Here is a 13,345-nt window from a genome sequence, read left to right as displayed (position 1 = left end):
GCAGAAACACTCACCTGGTCCTGCTCAGAGCTTCTCCTCACATCTGCACCAAATCCTTCTGTCGTCGTCACACTGAGTGTAAACGTGACGCAGCTGTTTGATCTGAGCTCACCTGGACCGAAAACGAAACCTGCTGCAGCTCCAGCAGCTTCCCTTCAGGCCAGACAGGAGGCGCCACCTGCTGGTCGGAGGAATAAACTGAAAACACAAAGCAGCTTAAACAAGACAAATCTGCACATTCTACTGATTATACGTAAATTAAAAATAAAGTTACGAGCTTGGCCATGAAATTATAATAATATAACTCTATTTAAATAGGCAAAGACACTTATTTTACAGAAATTTGCTGTTATTTGAAAGAAAATTAAATATATTCAGGGTTAAAAAAACTTACAAATATACGTATTTTTAACTGTTATGTTATAAAGTTTCCCTGTTTTGTTGGATTACAAATAAATTGTAGTGAAACTGGAGAAAAAAAAGTATTAATTCACATGTTGTCCGTTAAAAAATAAAACAAGTAGAAACTCTAAATAATATCTGCATCAAATATTAATTTATTTATTTTTACAAACAGTAATTTATTCCTAGCAATGGTAATAAATTGCACGATTTTTTGTGTATTTAAATCTGTAAATAATCTCAATTTTACAGATATCTGCTGTTATTTGGAAGAAATATTATATATATTAACGATAGAAAAATGTTTATTAACTTTGACAATAACTTTACAGATTTTCTTTGTTTTGTTAAAGATGAAATTTAGATTTTTAAAAAGTGTTATTTACCAGTTGACTGTCGAAAAAATGTTCATGTTTTTATGTGGAACCATTAAATAATATAAACGTCAACTTCAGCTCATTATTACATCATAATTTAATGTCCAAAAGTATGTAGACAGCTTTCTGTTCAAAATGCAGGGAGTTTGTCCACATACTTTTGGCAACACATTGATTTTTTTGCAAATAAATGTCCTATATTTCTGATTTATTGGACTTTTCTGAATGACTCATGCAATTCTATTTGCATAAATTAAAAAAAAAAAAAAAAAGAAAGTGGAAACTAATTAAGTGAGAAATCATTAATCTAACATTTAACAACAAAAAAAAAACAAACCCGGTTCAGATTTATTTCGGCGTCAGATATTGACAGTTTTTGTACAACATGAAAACATTTACAGACGTTTTCACATCAGCAGAACAAACAGCAGCTGATCAGAGGACCTACAGCATGATTTCACCTAAAGAGCAGCCGAATGTGACGATCCGAGCTGCTGAAATGTTTCAAAAGTCCAGCTGGGAGGTGGATTTTCTGAGCTGTGACGCCCCCGTGTGGCTCAAACTGATCGCTGCGCATGAATTCTGCAGAAATAAACACAAAAGCATCCACAGCACGTGTCTCAGAGGGATTTTATTCAAGTAGAAACAGACATTTTTCAGCTTTCATGAGGTCCGACGGCTTCTTTCTGACACTTTTCAAACGTTGTGAGGTGGAAACTGATTGCATAGAAACTAAAGGTGGAATAAGGACACAGTGTTTTCATGATGTTTATCCCACTTTATGCTACTTATTTCCCATTTTACTGACTTTTTATCTGCATTTTGACGTCTTCCTTCACCTTAGATTTGTTTTAAGCTTCGTCTTTGTTTAGAGGACTTTAAGGAGATTGAACACTTTACGAGTTACAGAAACTGACATTCAAGGTTTGCGATCGTTTTCCGTCAGATTCAGACAGACAGCAGTTTAGTCTGTAGATTTATCAAATTGAGCACTTTGTACTCCATCAAACTTTTACAGAAATCCTCCCTCATGATGGGACGGGTTTTCTTTTCACGATTTTTGGTTTGAAGTTGGTCCACATCTGCTTTAAAAGCTCCTTTAATACGAGCTCTAATCATCTCAGTGCAAACTAAAGGCCAGAAGTTGTGTGTTTTAAATGGAAACTGTGTTAATGTGAAGCGTTTAGCGGATAAATAAAGGCGGTGGAGACCAAACATGGAGCAAAAAGAGCCACAAAATGACCTCCACGTCGATCACGTTGCTCCGTCCGACTTAAAAAAGCAGACGACAGGTTTTCTGCTGCTAACGAGCTCCACATCTGGACTGATCTCCTGTTTCCGCTCCAGGCTGGTCGGTGGCGTTTGGATTCTTGCTCAAGGGCACTTCAGGTAACGTTCCCGTAACACTGCTACTGTTTCTGGATGGTTAAAGATGCTAGTTTAGCTTTATGCTACGTGGCGGCGTGTGTGGAGAAGACGAGTAAGGCCATGAAGGTTTTACATGTGGGTCAAACAGACACATGTTTAGAACCGTTTCTGCTCGACCGTCTCGGATTTACCTGAAATCTTAGAAAAATATCTGTGAAATTTTAGATTTTTATATCAAACACTGCCTGAGAAATGTTCTTCAGCAGGTTTTTTCTCATGTTGAAATCCATCCCAGGAACTATTAAAGAAAAAAACTGAATTTATTTGTCAGAATCTACAACATTAGACAAGTAGATCAAACATTCTTTGAAAATGAAACGTGAAAAGTTCCATCTTTGAGCACAAATTAGGAAGAAATGTGTCAACGCAGACGTGAGCGAGTGATATTTGATAAATCACATGTAGCTGCACGTCACAAAAACATATAAAACAGCTTCTAATGTGAAATACTTGGTCACAAAAATGAAAACAGGAAGTTGTTTTTGTTGACTGATTGAGTTGGTTTTTAATTAAGAGTTCCATTTATTCTCCAGACATGATTCGATCTGCTTGTCTAATATTATAGATTCTGAATTAATGAAATGATGAGAAACATGAGTGAAGATCTCAGGTTTTCATCTTTAATAGTTTCTGAGATGTCGTCGCTCAAACAGCCTCAAATTTACATGTGAAACTGGGGTTAATTTGGTTTGTTTTATTCCAGAAAGTATTTAATATGTGAGGCTAAAATGTCACAGACAGCGTTTTAAATATCCAGAGTTTAGGATGTAAAGGTTTAAAGCGAATCGTCGATGGTCGAGGAGATGATTCGAGGTGGAATAAACCAACCAAAAAAGACTGAAGTGAAGTCTCTCCTCTGAACAACCGTCTGTTTTTAACCATTTTACTTCTCTTTTGCTGAATTAAATCAGTTTTCTCTTGATTTCACTGTGAAAACTGGTCAAACGTGACGACCTGCATGTTTTATAAACCAGAGTTTGATCTCAGGTGACTGAGGCAGTGCTTCTCTTTCTCCTTTACAGCTGAAAACAAAAAACGATCTCGTGTTCTGCTTAATATGACACAAGCAACTAATGCAGCACCTACAACTGTTGTTGAACTAAGGTGGTGGAAATGTTCTCTATCAGGCCGGTGAAGCTGTTTGTTCACCGTGACGCCGTCTCTGACCAGCGTCTTGATTGTCCTCAGTCTGACCTCCGTCACCAAGCAGGAGGCAGAACGTCCACAGCTTCCCCGTCAGGTTTCCACTTTGCCGTAGGTGCCGTCCGGCGGTCGGTAGTGTTTGGGGAAGGCCTTGAGTTGCAGCGAGTTGAAGGCGTATTTTCGGCATCCGACGTTCTTCACCGTGTTTTCTCGCCGGCAGCCTTCACTGAGGAGACCAAGAGGAGAAGCACACGTGATGATTTGTGCAGGTGAGCGCCGAAAAAAATCATTTTTGTGGTCACATCTGGTTCCTGAAGTTAAAGTTCTATTCATGTTTGCTGTAGAAAACCAACAATCAGTGCAAAAGATGAAGAAATGTGTGAGAAAATATTAGTTTTTTAAGCTCAGGGATAAACTGACTACATTTCCCATCATGCATTTCAAGAAACATCCAATCACAGAGGTTAAAATTCTAAACTAATGTTCAGAAAAACACAAGTTTTACTTTAAACCAGCTTAAAAATCAGCCTCTTCCTGGTTTCTTCTTCCTCTCCATGGCAACAGCAGCACCGGGGCTTATGGGTATTGTAGTATTTTGACTGATGTATCGAAATTTTTAATGTGTTGCATTTTGAAAAGTTAATGGAAATTACTTTTATTTTGGCAAAACATCCTCTATTGTCTACATTTATAAAAAGGTTCTGACAGAAACATTTACCTCCTCACACGACTGATCAGACTCCAGACAGAATCAAACACCAGCTGACATGAAACGACAACTTTCACGACTGAAATTGGAATTAAAAAAAAAAGAGACAAAGTTTTGTTTGTTTCTTCTTATTAGAGTTTTTTTTGTTTTGTTGTTAGCAGTTAGCGAACAACAGTTTTCCTTTCTGGCTTCCTTTACTTTGCTTATTACAGCTAACTCAGCTCCAGCGCCACCTTCTGTCCACACAGTCTAATTTGCTTTTTCTTCTTTAAATTCTTTGCCAGTGAACTTCAAATTGTCTTCGCTCGTGACAGGCAAAACACAGCTTTCTAGATTCACAGTGAAAATACGTAAAACTACATAAAGCTGCAGAGTTGATAAAACAGAAGAACCTCAAGTTTCTGCAACATTAAAGACATTAATTCAAGAAAACGCTAAATCAGGAAGAAAATTCTTTCATCTCAAATCATCATCATTCTTCTGCTTGACCATCTGATTTGTTTTCAGTCATAAACTCTGGATGTTTAAAATGAGAACTGGGAAATTTTAGCTGGACATATCAAAAAACCGTCAATGATTTCAAAAATTAAATATCCGCTCATGTTAAAAAAACAACAACAGCTTGTTGTACCTGCTCAAACAGTTGTGAAAGTTTAACAAAAACAACTTCCTTTTCATTTTTGTGACCAAATATTTAATAATATGAAGTATTTTACTTGAGAACTAACTTAAATTTCATGTTTTTATTTTCAGTAGTTCCTGAAATACTGTCGTTCAAATTTCCATGTGCGAACAAACCTGCTGCAATGGGTTAACGGGCAATTCTTAAAAATAAATATCTCAGAAAGTATTTGATATATCAACCTAAAATTTCACTAATATCTCTATAAATATAAATTTTTTTATGCAATAAAAATTTCAGGGACGGTCGAGCAAAAATAGCTAAAAAATGTGATGACTTGAGATAAAAATGACCAAATACAAACTAAGAAAAACACTGCTGCCCGTGTCGCTTTGCAGCTTTTTATCAAACCAAAGTTATTCATAAAAGAAAAATGATGAAATTTGCTTTACTCAACTTTCTGAATTAGAACAAGTTTAATTAAAGAAATAAAAATGACCAAAAACTGATCATTTAGGTCTGATTTTCTATGATTTGGAGGTTTGTTCTGTCAGTTTTGGAAAACTAGGAAGAAAAACAAGCAGTCAGATGAAGAAAGAGGTCGTAAATAAACACCTACACTATCAAGCAAACAAAGGTGAACAGTGGCGTTACCACCCAAACAACGAGGATAAAGTGGTTTAGAAAAATATGGAAAATCTGCTAAGCAATCAGGGCTTGTGCTGGTTTTTCTACATCTTTGTAAATCATAGTTCTGTTGTCTCAAGTGGTTTTAAACTGATAATAACCTCACAAAAAAGCAATAAAACCACCTGGTACTTTACATTTTTCACTAGTGATGTGATAAAATGTATGAGAAGAGCTCTGATGTATTCAGGATCCTTTGTTTTGCTGATTTAATAGCAAAAATTCAGTTAAAATGTGTTTTAATGAGCATGTTTTGTTGTTGAACTTCCCGCTGACGACCAGCAGGGGGCAGCACGTCGACAGAGAGCAAAAGTCGTGCTGATGCAAACACACAAAAACAATCACATTCAGGAGACTCACAAACAGATGAACAAACAGACGGAGAGTTTAGTTTCTGAAGCATGTTGAGGAACAAACAGCAAGAACCCCAAGTCAGAGCAACTTCACAAAACATCACCGAAGTCTGTTTGTGTTCGGCCGCTGGAGGCACGCCACGTTTATTTCAGCAGGAGTGTGACGTCCGGACACACCGACGGGAGGCTTTTCTTGGGTTTGTGGTACATTTAGAGCGACGTGGATGATGGGACGTAAAGCTTTTTGGACGAGAAACCGTCGCGGAGTCGAAAAAGAAACGCAAATAATGACAGAGTTTCCTGCTTTGTGCGGAGAATTTACACCAGAAGAGCCACAAAAACAGTGCAAATCAACATCCTGTAGGATTAAAACACCTCTAACAACACTCTCGTCTTTCCTAGAGACACTTTGCAGATCATTAAATTAGAATTTTTACCCCTGAAATAATCAGAAACTTCCCTTTAACATATTGCAATTATGATCCTATCAACAGAATAAATGTTAATTTACATTTCAAATATTACAAAAAAAAAAAAAACCTTAATATTTATTCTGTCATTTAACAAGAAAGGCTCAGAGGTTTAAAAAATACCTGCAAACTGTTCAGTACGACAAATCAACAGCTAACAGTCACCATCAACGGAAACATAGAAATATGTATAATACAGCGAAGTCATAACAACAACAGATGTGTCAAAGTGACGACAGTCATGGCACAAGCATAATAATCATCAATATATATATATATATATATACTCTGCTTTGGAATAACTTAAGACGATATATCGCAGACGGTCAGGTAATAAATAAAGCGTTTAGCAAGCGTTAAATATCATTTACATACAGCGGTACAAATATATTCTCTGGTACATCTGGATTCCTAATATTCAAAAAAACAAAAACAAAGAACAAAAATTGGCAAAACTGAGACGTTTCTCTGTAAAGTTGATCATAGAATAATTTGAAATCGATGTTTTCAGGAAGCACTTTGGTGTAATTACACCTGTAACGGGGAATTAATTACCTCACTGTCATATATTCTTTAATAAACGTCCATATAGTTTTATCTTTTCACAAAAATAGTTACATCCCTGCTGCTCAGTGACTATTGATTTATATATCTCTATGTATTATTATGTTCTTAAATAAATGCTAATATACTTCTGTCTCACAGAGGTAGTTCTACACATGTTGAGATACACAATAATCTAAACATAAAAAAGTGGGTGAATATTAAATTAAAGGATTAATTTGACATTTTTATTTACTTTTTGCCCAAAGTTAGAGAAGAAAATTGACACCAGATCCACATTGGTATGCTAAAGTTGACACAATTAGCCAGTTAGCTTAGGTTAGCTAATTATTTTTTTCCACAAATTATTCTTGCACTTTGGTTTTTATGTGAATTACATTTGTAATGTGTGAACTTTAAAGGTGCAATTAAATGTTGTTTAAATTAAAGGCCAGTTTTTTTGTATGTTTTCCGTTTTTCCAGAAAAATAGGAAGCTAGCTTACAGCCAGTTAGCTTAGGTTGACGAGCTAAACTTTGTTAGCGGCTGGCTAGCTGAATTTCCTTTCTAACACAAATACTTCTTATACTTCATGTTACATTCAATAAACTTTTAATTACTGAGCTTTAAAGATGATTTTACCTTTTGTTCCGTTTTCAGTCTTCGCTAAAAAATATGACGCTAACTTGGAGCTAGCAGCCGTTTAGCCTAACTAAGCAAAAGGACTGTAACGTTTTAAAAGCCTTGCTCCATCGAAAAGAAAGAAAATCCACCTACTGGCAGCTTAGGCGCAATTCATTAAGATGTTAAAAATCCAACATATGAAAACACCAATTTGTAGTTCCATAAAATTAGCATAATTAAGCTAACTAGTAGCTGGTGGTAGCTTCTTATTTATTGAGAGTGGTGTCAATTGTCTCACTAAACTCTTGGCAAGTGAATTATTACCAAAATATCTCATTATTCTTTTAAATTTAAAGCACAACACGGTTATTGTACTGACATTATTGTCTTTTTTTTACGGTTTATCAGTTAGTCTTGAGTATCGGCCGACCTACACAACATCTCTGACAGAAATGTTAACGCATGTATACATCCCAGTACGGCACAAAATATTAATATCGATCACTTTCAGGAATCGAATGGCGACATTACTGTACACGCTGGATGATTGTATCATAGTATTTTGGATGTTTGGAGGTCAGGAGAGCGGCTAAACTCCCAGAGGAGGCTATTTTGGTCTGATCCATTTCCTTACTGGGTCGATCTTAATGAGACCAAACCTCCGAACTCCGGGGAGCCGACTGACGCTTTCATTTAGCTTCACAGGCCGAGATATTGATTTTCACATCGCAGGTTTGCAGCGTGCAAAGAAACCTGAGAGCTTCTGCCTCTATACGCTCACATAATCTTTAAATACTAGATTGATAATTGGTTTTACCCAAAATCCAGGGTCCTTGACAATCGATAATTGGTTTTAAACCATGTTTTAACATTTTAAGGATTTGATTCTTTATATGTAACTTGGAGGTAAATGGTATTGCTGCTAGTTTTTGGGAAATATTGTTGAATAAAGTTTGATTTTCTACAATGTACCACCATTTAAGAAGCAACAGTGGGCACACAACGCCACAAACTAACACATTTTTCTAGGAAGCTCTATAAAAAAGTGCATGATTTGAGCTGAAAACAAGTTTAACTGGACGATAGACTAATTAATCAGCAAATTATTTGATAATTGGTTACCTAGTTTAGTAATTTTTCAAGAAAAAATTGCAAACATTTGCTTGTTTAAGCCTCTTAAATGTGAAAATTAGCTGTTTTTCTTTGTTATACATGTCGGTACATTTAATATCTTTGGGTTTCAGACTATTGGTGAAGTAAAACAAGCAAAATCTGATATTTTATGGACAAAACAGTCAATTGAGAAACCAATAGGAGCATTATATTCCAGTAAAGTGACATGGAAATGCCTGAAAACAAGAGAAACACATATTTTTTAGTGTGTTTTTCACTTGTTTCTTGGGTGCATACACCAAAATGAAGTAGACTGCATTTTTAGGCTTAAACAAACCTGGATTAACTCGCTAAAAACCTGACTTTTGGCGCAATACTGAATACATCCCTCATTCACTCATAAATCAAATGAAATCAGTGCCTTTGCTCTACACAGACGGACTTGATAAAGCTTATATAAATGTAATAGCTGGTACAGGTACAGATAAATGCTCTAAAGGCTGTACAACCTGCAGCGCTACTCTGCATAACACATTTCCCCTGAATATCCTACAAACGTACATTCCAACATTAGCCAATTAGAAGCTGCATCCTAAAAAAAAACAACAAAAAAGATTCAGCTTTGTCAATTGGCGAGACAGAGCCGATCTTTACTGCATCGTCATGAAAGCCGAGGAGCAGATTTGGGCTGAATCGCTGACTCATCGTACCCAGTTTGGCTCGCTGGGACCAATTAAAGCCGCCCTGTGGGCAGGTGGAAGCCAGCGCTCCATCTCAGGGGGGCGAGAATTAGAAAAGCAGCGACGACATCGAACATTATCGCTGCTTTTATTAATGAACTGAACTCAGAAGTGACGCTCAGCTGGACGAGAACAAACCCAAAGACGTCCACAGTTAAAGGAATTAAACTATAATGGCTCTGAAACCTGAGAAGTACAAATAATTAGCAGGCTGAGTGTTTTTCTCTTCTGCATTTTTATGTCATTTTGGAGGAGCTGCAGGAAAAAAGCTCTGTGTTGACATTTTTATCTGTAAATTAAAAGGAGTCGCTGACACAATATCACACCCAAAAAGCAAATTGTTTAAAAATAAATGCTGTAATTCTATTATTAGATTGTTATTGACTAATTACACATCCAGCAGAGATGCAACAACATTTGCATTCATTAGTAGGTGAGTTTGTGAGCACTCGATGAAGTTAAGTTCAATATTTACTCTCTTTTAGCTCCGTTTTTGGTCTCCACCATCTCCTCAATGAACAAAAATACAACAAATAAGCTTAAAGATGCTAAAACACACCATAAATCTCAGAGGTACAGCAACTACAGGTGAATATTCACCACAGGAACATTTAACCGAAAATCATTTTTACTATTTTGGTGACTGAGTTATAATTTTTCAAGCAAAATGGCCAAATATTTTGTGGTTTCTGTTTTTTTTCTGTTGCCTGTGACAGCCGGGAAAACATCTTTAACTTTTGGAACTTTTGGTTCAACATCAGGAGAATAATTTAGATTAGATTTAACATTTTATAGACTGAAGAACTGACTAATTAACTAATACAATTAAGAGCAGATTAACAAGATCTGGTTGCAGTCCTTTTTGATTTCTGGACATTAGATTCTTCATAATGCAAAAACTATTGTTTAGTGGCGTTTTTATTAACTCTGGTTCAATATTGCAGGCAAAATACGGTGTTAACATATGTTTTAAAGCAATGCATTGTTTGAAAGCTTTACATTTTCATTCACGATTATTTAAAAAAATGTTGTAATTGTTTGTTAGATATTAAAGCTAGAGCTGCAGATCCAGATGTTGGATTGAAAGGAAAAGGGCTCCATAATCATAAACTATAATCACATTTTCACTTTAATCTGGAGGATCTCCTGCTGCAGAGGACTGGTTCTCTTTTATTTTTCCTCCAACGAAGGGGTTAAATGTAATTTTTCTTACATAATCTTGTTCTGACACACGATTTTCACCTCCAGCTGCCAGTTTCTGGATCAACCTGCTCCGCAGGAAAATGCACATTCAGGCACCTTGTATCCAGAAAGTGGGTCACGCTGCTCTGCTCGTTAGCTGACGAAAGGTACGCCAGGTACGCACAAGTTTCTTATCTGCAGCATTAGAGGGAAGAAAACGTTGGGAAAAGATGTTCTTCTCCTCAGCTGCTCCCACTGCATGAACATAAACATGAACTATTAGCAACAGTTAGCAGAAACTGTTAGCAATCCAACCACGACAACACATTTAGATATTACAGGTAAATAAAGTCTGATTCTGTCCCTTTTCCTTTGTTTTGGTTGCTTTGCAGTGCAGCTAGTCGTTGCAAATGCCGAAGAAGCAACTATTCCTGCAGGATTTTCCAGCATTGATTCAGGTTTTCCAGCAACTAAACCAGGGGTGTCCAATCCTGGTCCTGGAGGGCCACAGTCCTGCATGTTTTAGATGTTTCCCTCTTCCAACACACCTGATTCAAATGATCAGGATGGTTATCAGGCTTCTGCAGAGCTTGATGATGAGCTGACCAGGATTGGACACCCCTGAACTAAACGGACGTTCATCTGCAGCCAACAGGACCGACGTCATATTTCTAACTTGAGACTGGATGAAGTTTCTCATTATGAGTTATATTTTATAAAGAATTAAATGTCTAAAGCATGAAAGCAAAGCCAAGAGAAGAGAAGACTGGCTTCCTCTCGCTTGAATTACAATAAACTGAAAGCTTATGATGTAATATTTGTCCAATGATTTGTAAAAAGTTATGCTGCCTACATCAACTTTAACCTGCTATCATCTCTTCTAGTCTGGTTGAGGTCTTCATGAGTTCAGTTCATTTACTTCGGAGTAAACAGGGCTGTAAACTCAAGGTTTCTTCTTACTATTAAAGGATTCCTATAATAGTAATACTGCCTCAAACAGAGGCCAAAGTCTGGATATCTGTGATCAAAATGGAGATAATAAGCTGCATGTAAACAGAGTCAGTGACCCAGATCTGCTGGAAAGTGCACAAGCTCAAGTAGAAGCAAATAAAAAATAAAGTCCTTCTAAAAAGCAGGAAGACCAAAAGAAAAAAAACAAGCCTGATTATATATATACAAATATATATATAAAAGCCAAAGTCTGCTTGCTTGATTTTGGCACTAAATCAAAGCTTTAGTTTCGTCTACATTAGCCGGTAAGAGTGCAAAAGCACGTGGAAGACAACGATAAATCAAACGAGCTATTGCACGAATGAAATAAGCTGTTTGTGCGGCGCTTAAATCATAAATCAAACAATATGAGAGCTACTGTCGATCCTTCCTGAAAGCAACACTTCTATATAATCTGCTTGTTTGTTTGTTTTTTTAATACATATTCACATATTTCACAAACTAACTGCCTCTTGGTGTCTGTTCTCAGCGGGCGTCGTGTTATAACAGTGAAGAATAAGGCAGAGCGCCCACTGAGTCACCAAGGAGCTAATTCTGTCCACCGGAGGGCGCTACCCACGAAATAAGGTGTGAAAATCCACCGACATCAGGAGGATTTTCTCTCAAACAAGTCATAAATAAACAGTTCAACAACAGCACAGACGGGATTCTGGAAGTTGTTTGTATGTTCACACGAAACCAGCTGAAACCACAGAACTTTTCTTTTTCCAAACACGCAAACGTTTTGGTTCAGCTAAAAGCGACAGGTTTTAATACGGTTTGGGAAAATATGAGTGTGTTCAGTTTTGTCTTTTGGCTGATTGTCTTCACGTAAAACCAACTTAATGGGGCTTTTAATCAAGGCTGGTCACTCATTTGAACTTTCTGAAGCCCCAAAACCCGCCGGCGGGTTTAAAAAGCCATGTTATCTTTAAAAACATCACCAAAACTACACCATTTATCAGCCTAAAAAAAATAAGTAACAGGTGGACTTTCAATTTCTTTTTTGAACTAATCATCTGTGTTGAAACTTAACCAAATCTAAGCCTAAAATCGGGAAGTTTCATCAACATCATTTTGTTCTATTTTAAAAAATTCAGCAAAAAATGAAAATCACATTTTGCAAAAACACCCCAAAAATCTGCGTTAAGTCAAAACTGACTCACGTGACAAAAATTTAGAGAGTTTTTAGCTGAACTTCAGGCTGCGTTTACACAAAGTAGAGAGGAAAAAAGTACTGAAACTACAAAAGTAAGTAGCAAAGCATCTACAGGTCTGGGAATAATTAATTAAAAAACAGACCACTTGCTGTTTACACTCAACAGGCCTTCGACACTGATTGTTTGAATTTAAACAGCATCTTCTATCTATCAATCCACAACGTCTAATAGATGAGAATCACGAGGCAGCCATCTTTAAAGAAGAGGGATGCAGCAGAGAGCTAATCAATTAATAATTTAACCAATTTGAATCATTAAAAGCGTCCAATACAACCTAAAGAACATAGCATGACTCCATCAAAAACTGCAACCTAAGACAGAAAACAGTGCTCACAGTGGTCTATCCCCAAAGCATGTACAGCCATGTTTATATACAGTCTGTGGTATGGACGGATGCTAGCCTCAAAACATTTGTGTGATTTCTCGTATGTAGACTTTACAATCAGCTGGTTTAGCGTGAACACAAAAGCCCTTTTCAGACACGACATACATCTCCGCTTCATCAGTCCGTTAAAGTGACGGCGTTCTGTCGTTCTGTTAATGTTCCTCTAACGATGCATAATAATGCAACAACAAAGACGAAATCAAACTGTCCACATAGCTATCAGTGAGAGTCGGTTATATCTGGATTGATACGGTCTCCATGTCTGGGATAGTTTATGATTACATGTTTTTAATGAAGGTACAGGTGCTGTTGTTCCACCTTCACAAATGAGCACAACTCTGATGCTTTAGAGACGCTC

The 13,345-nt window shown here is 36.8% G+C and overlaps 1 protein-coding gene across 1 annotated transcript in view; it reads right to left on the bottom strand.

Annotated features, from left to right (window-relative positions):
* Positions 1-1,115: 1,115 nt before the first annotated feature.
* LOC103360033 (type I inositol 3,4-bisphosphate 4-phosphatase-like) overlaps positions 1,116-13,345 on the bottom strand; it is a 71,971-nt gene continuing 59,741 nt past the window's right edge. The window contains exon 26 of the mRNA XM_008285660.1: positions 1,116-3,576. Within this exon, the coding sequence (XP_008283882.1) occupies positions 3,444-3,576 (133 nt within the window). The 3' untranslated portion in view covers positions 1,116-3,443. The remainder of the gene's footprint in view (positions 3,577-13,345) is intronic.

The sequence above is a fragment of the Stegastes partitus genome, unplaced genomic scaffold, assembly GCF_000690725.1.
Source record: "Stegastes partitus isolate 25-593 unplaced genomic scaffold, Stegastes_partitus-1.0.2 Scaffold412, whole genome shotgun sequence".
In the NCBI taxonomy this organism is placed as follows: Eukaryota; Metazoa; Chordata; class Actinopteri; family Pomacentridae; genus Stegastes; species Stegastes partitus.
The sequence above is the reverse complement of the archived record's forward strand: the minus strand, read 5'-3'. Positions and strand labels throughout refer to the sequence as shown.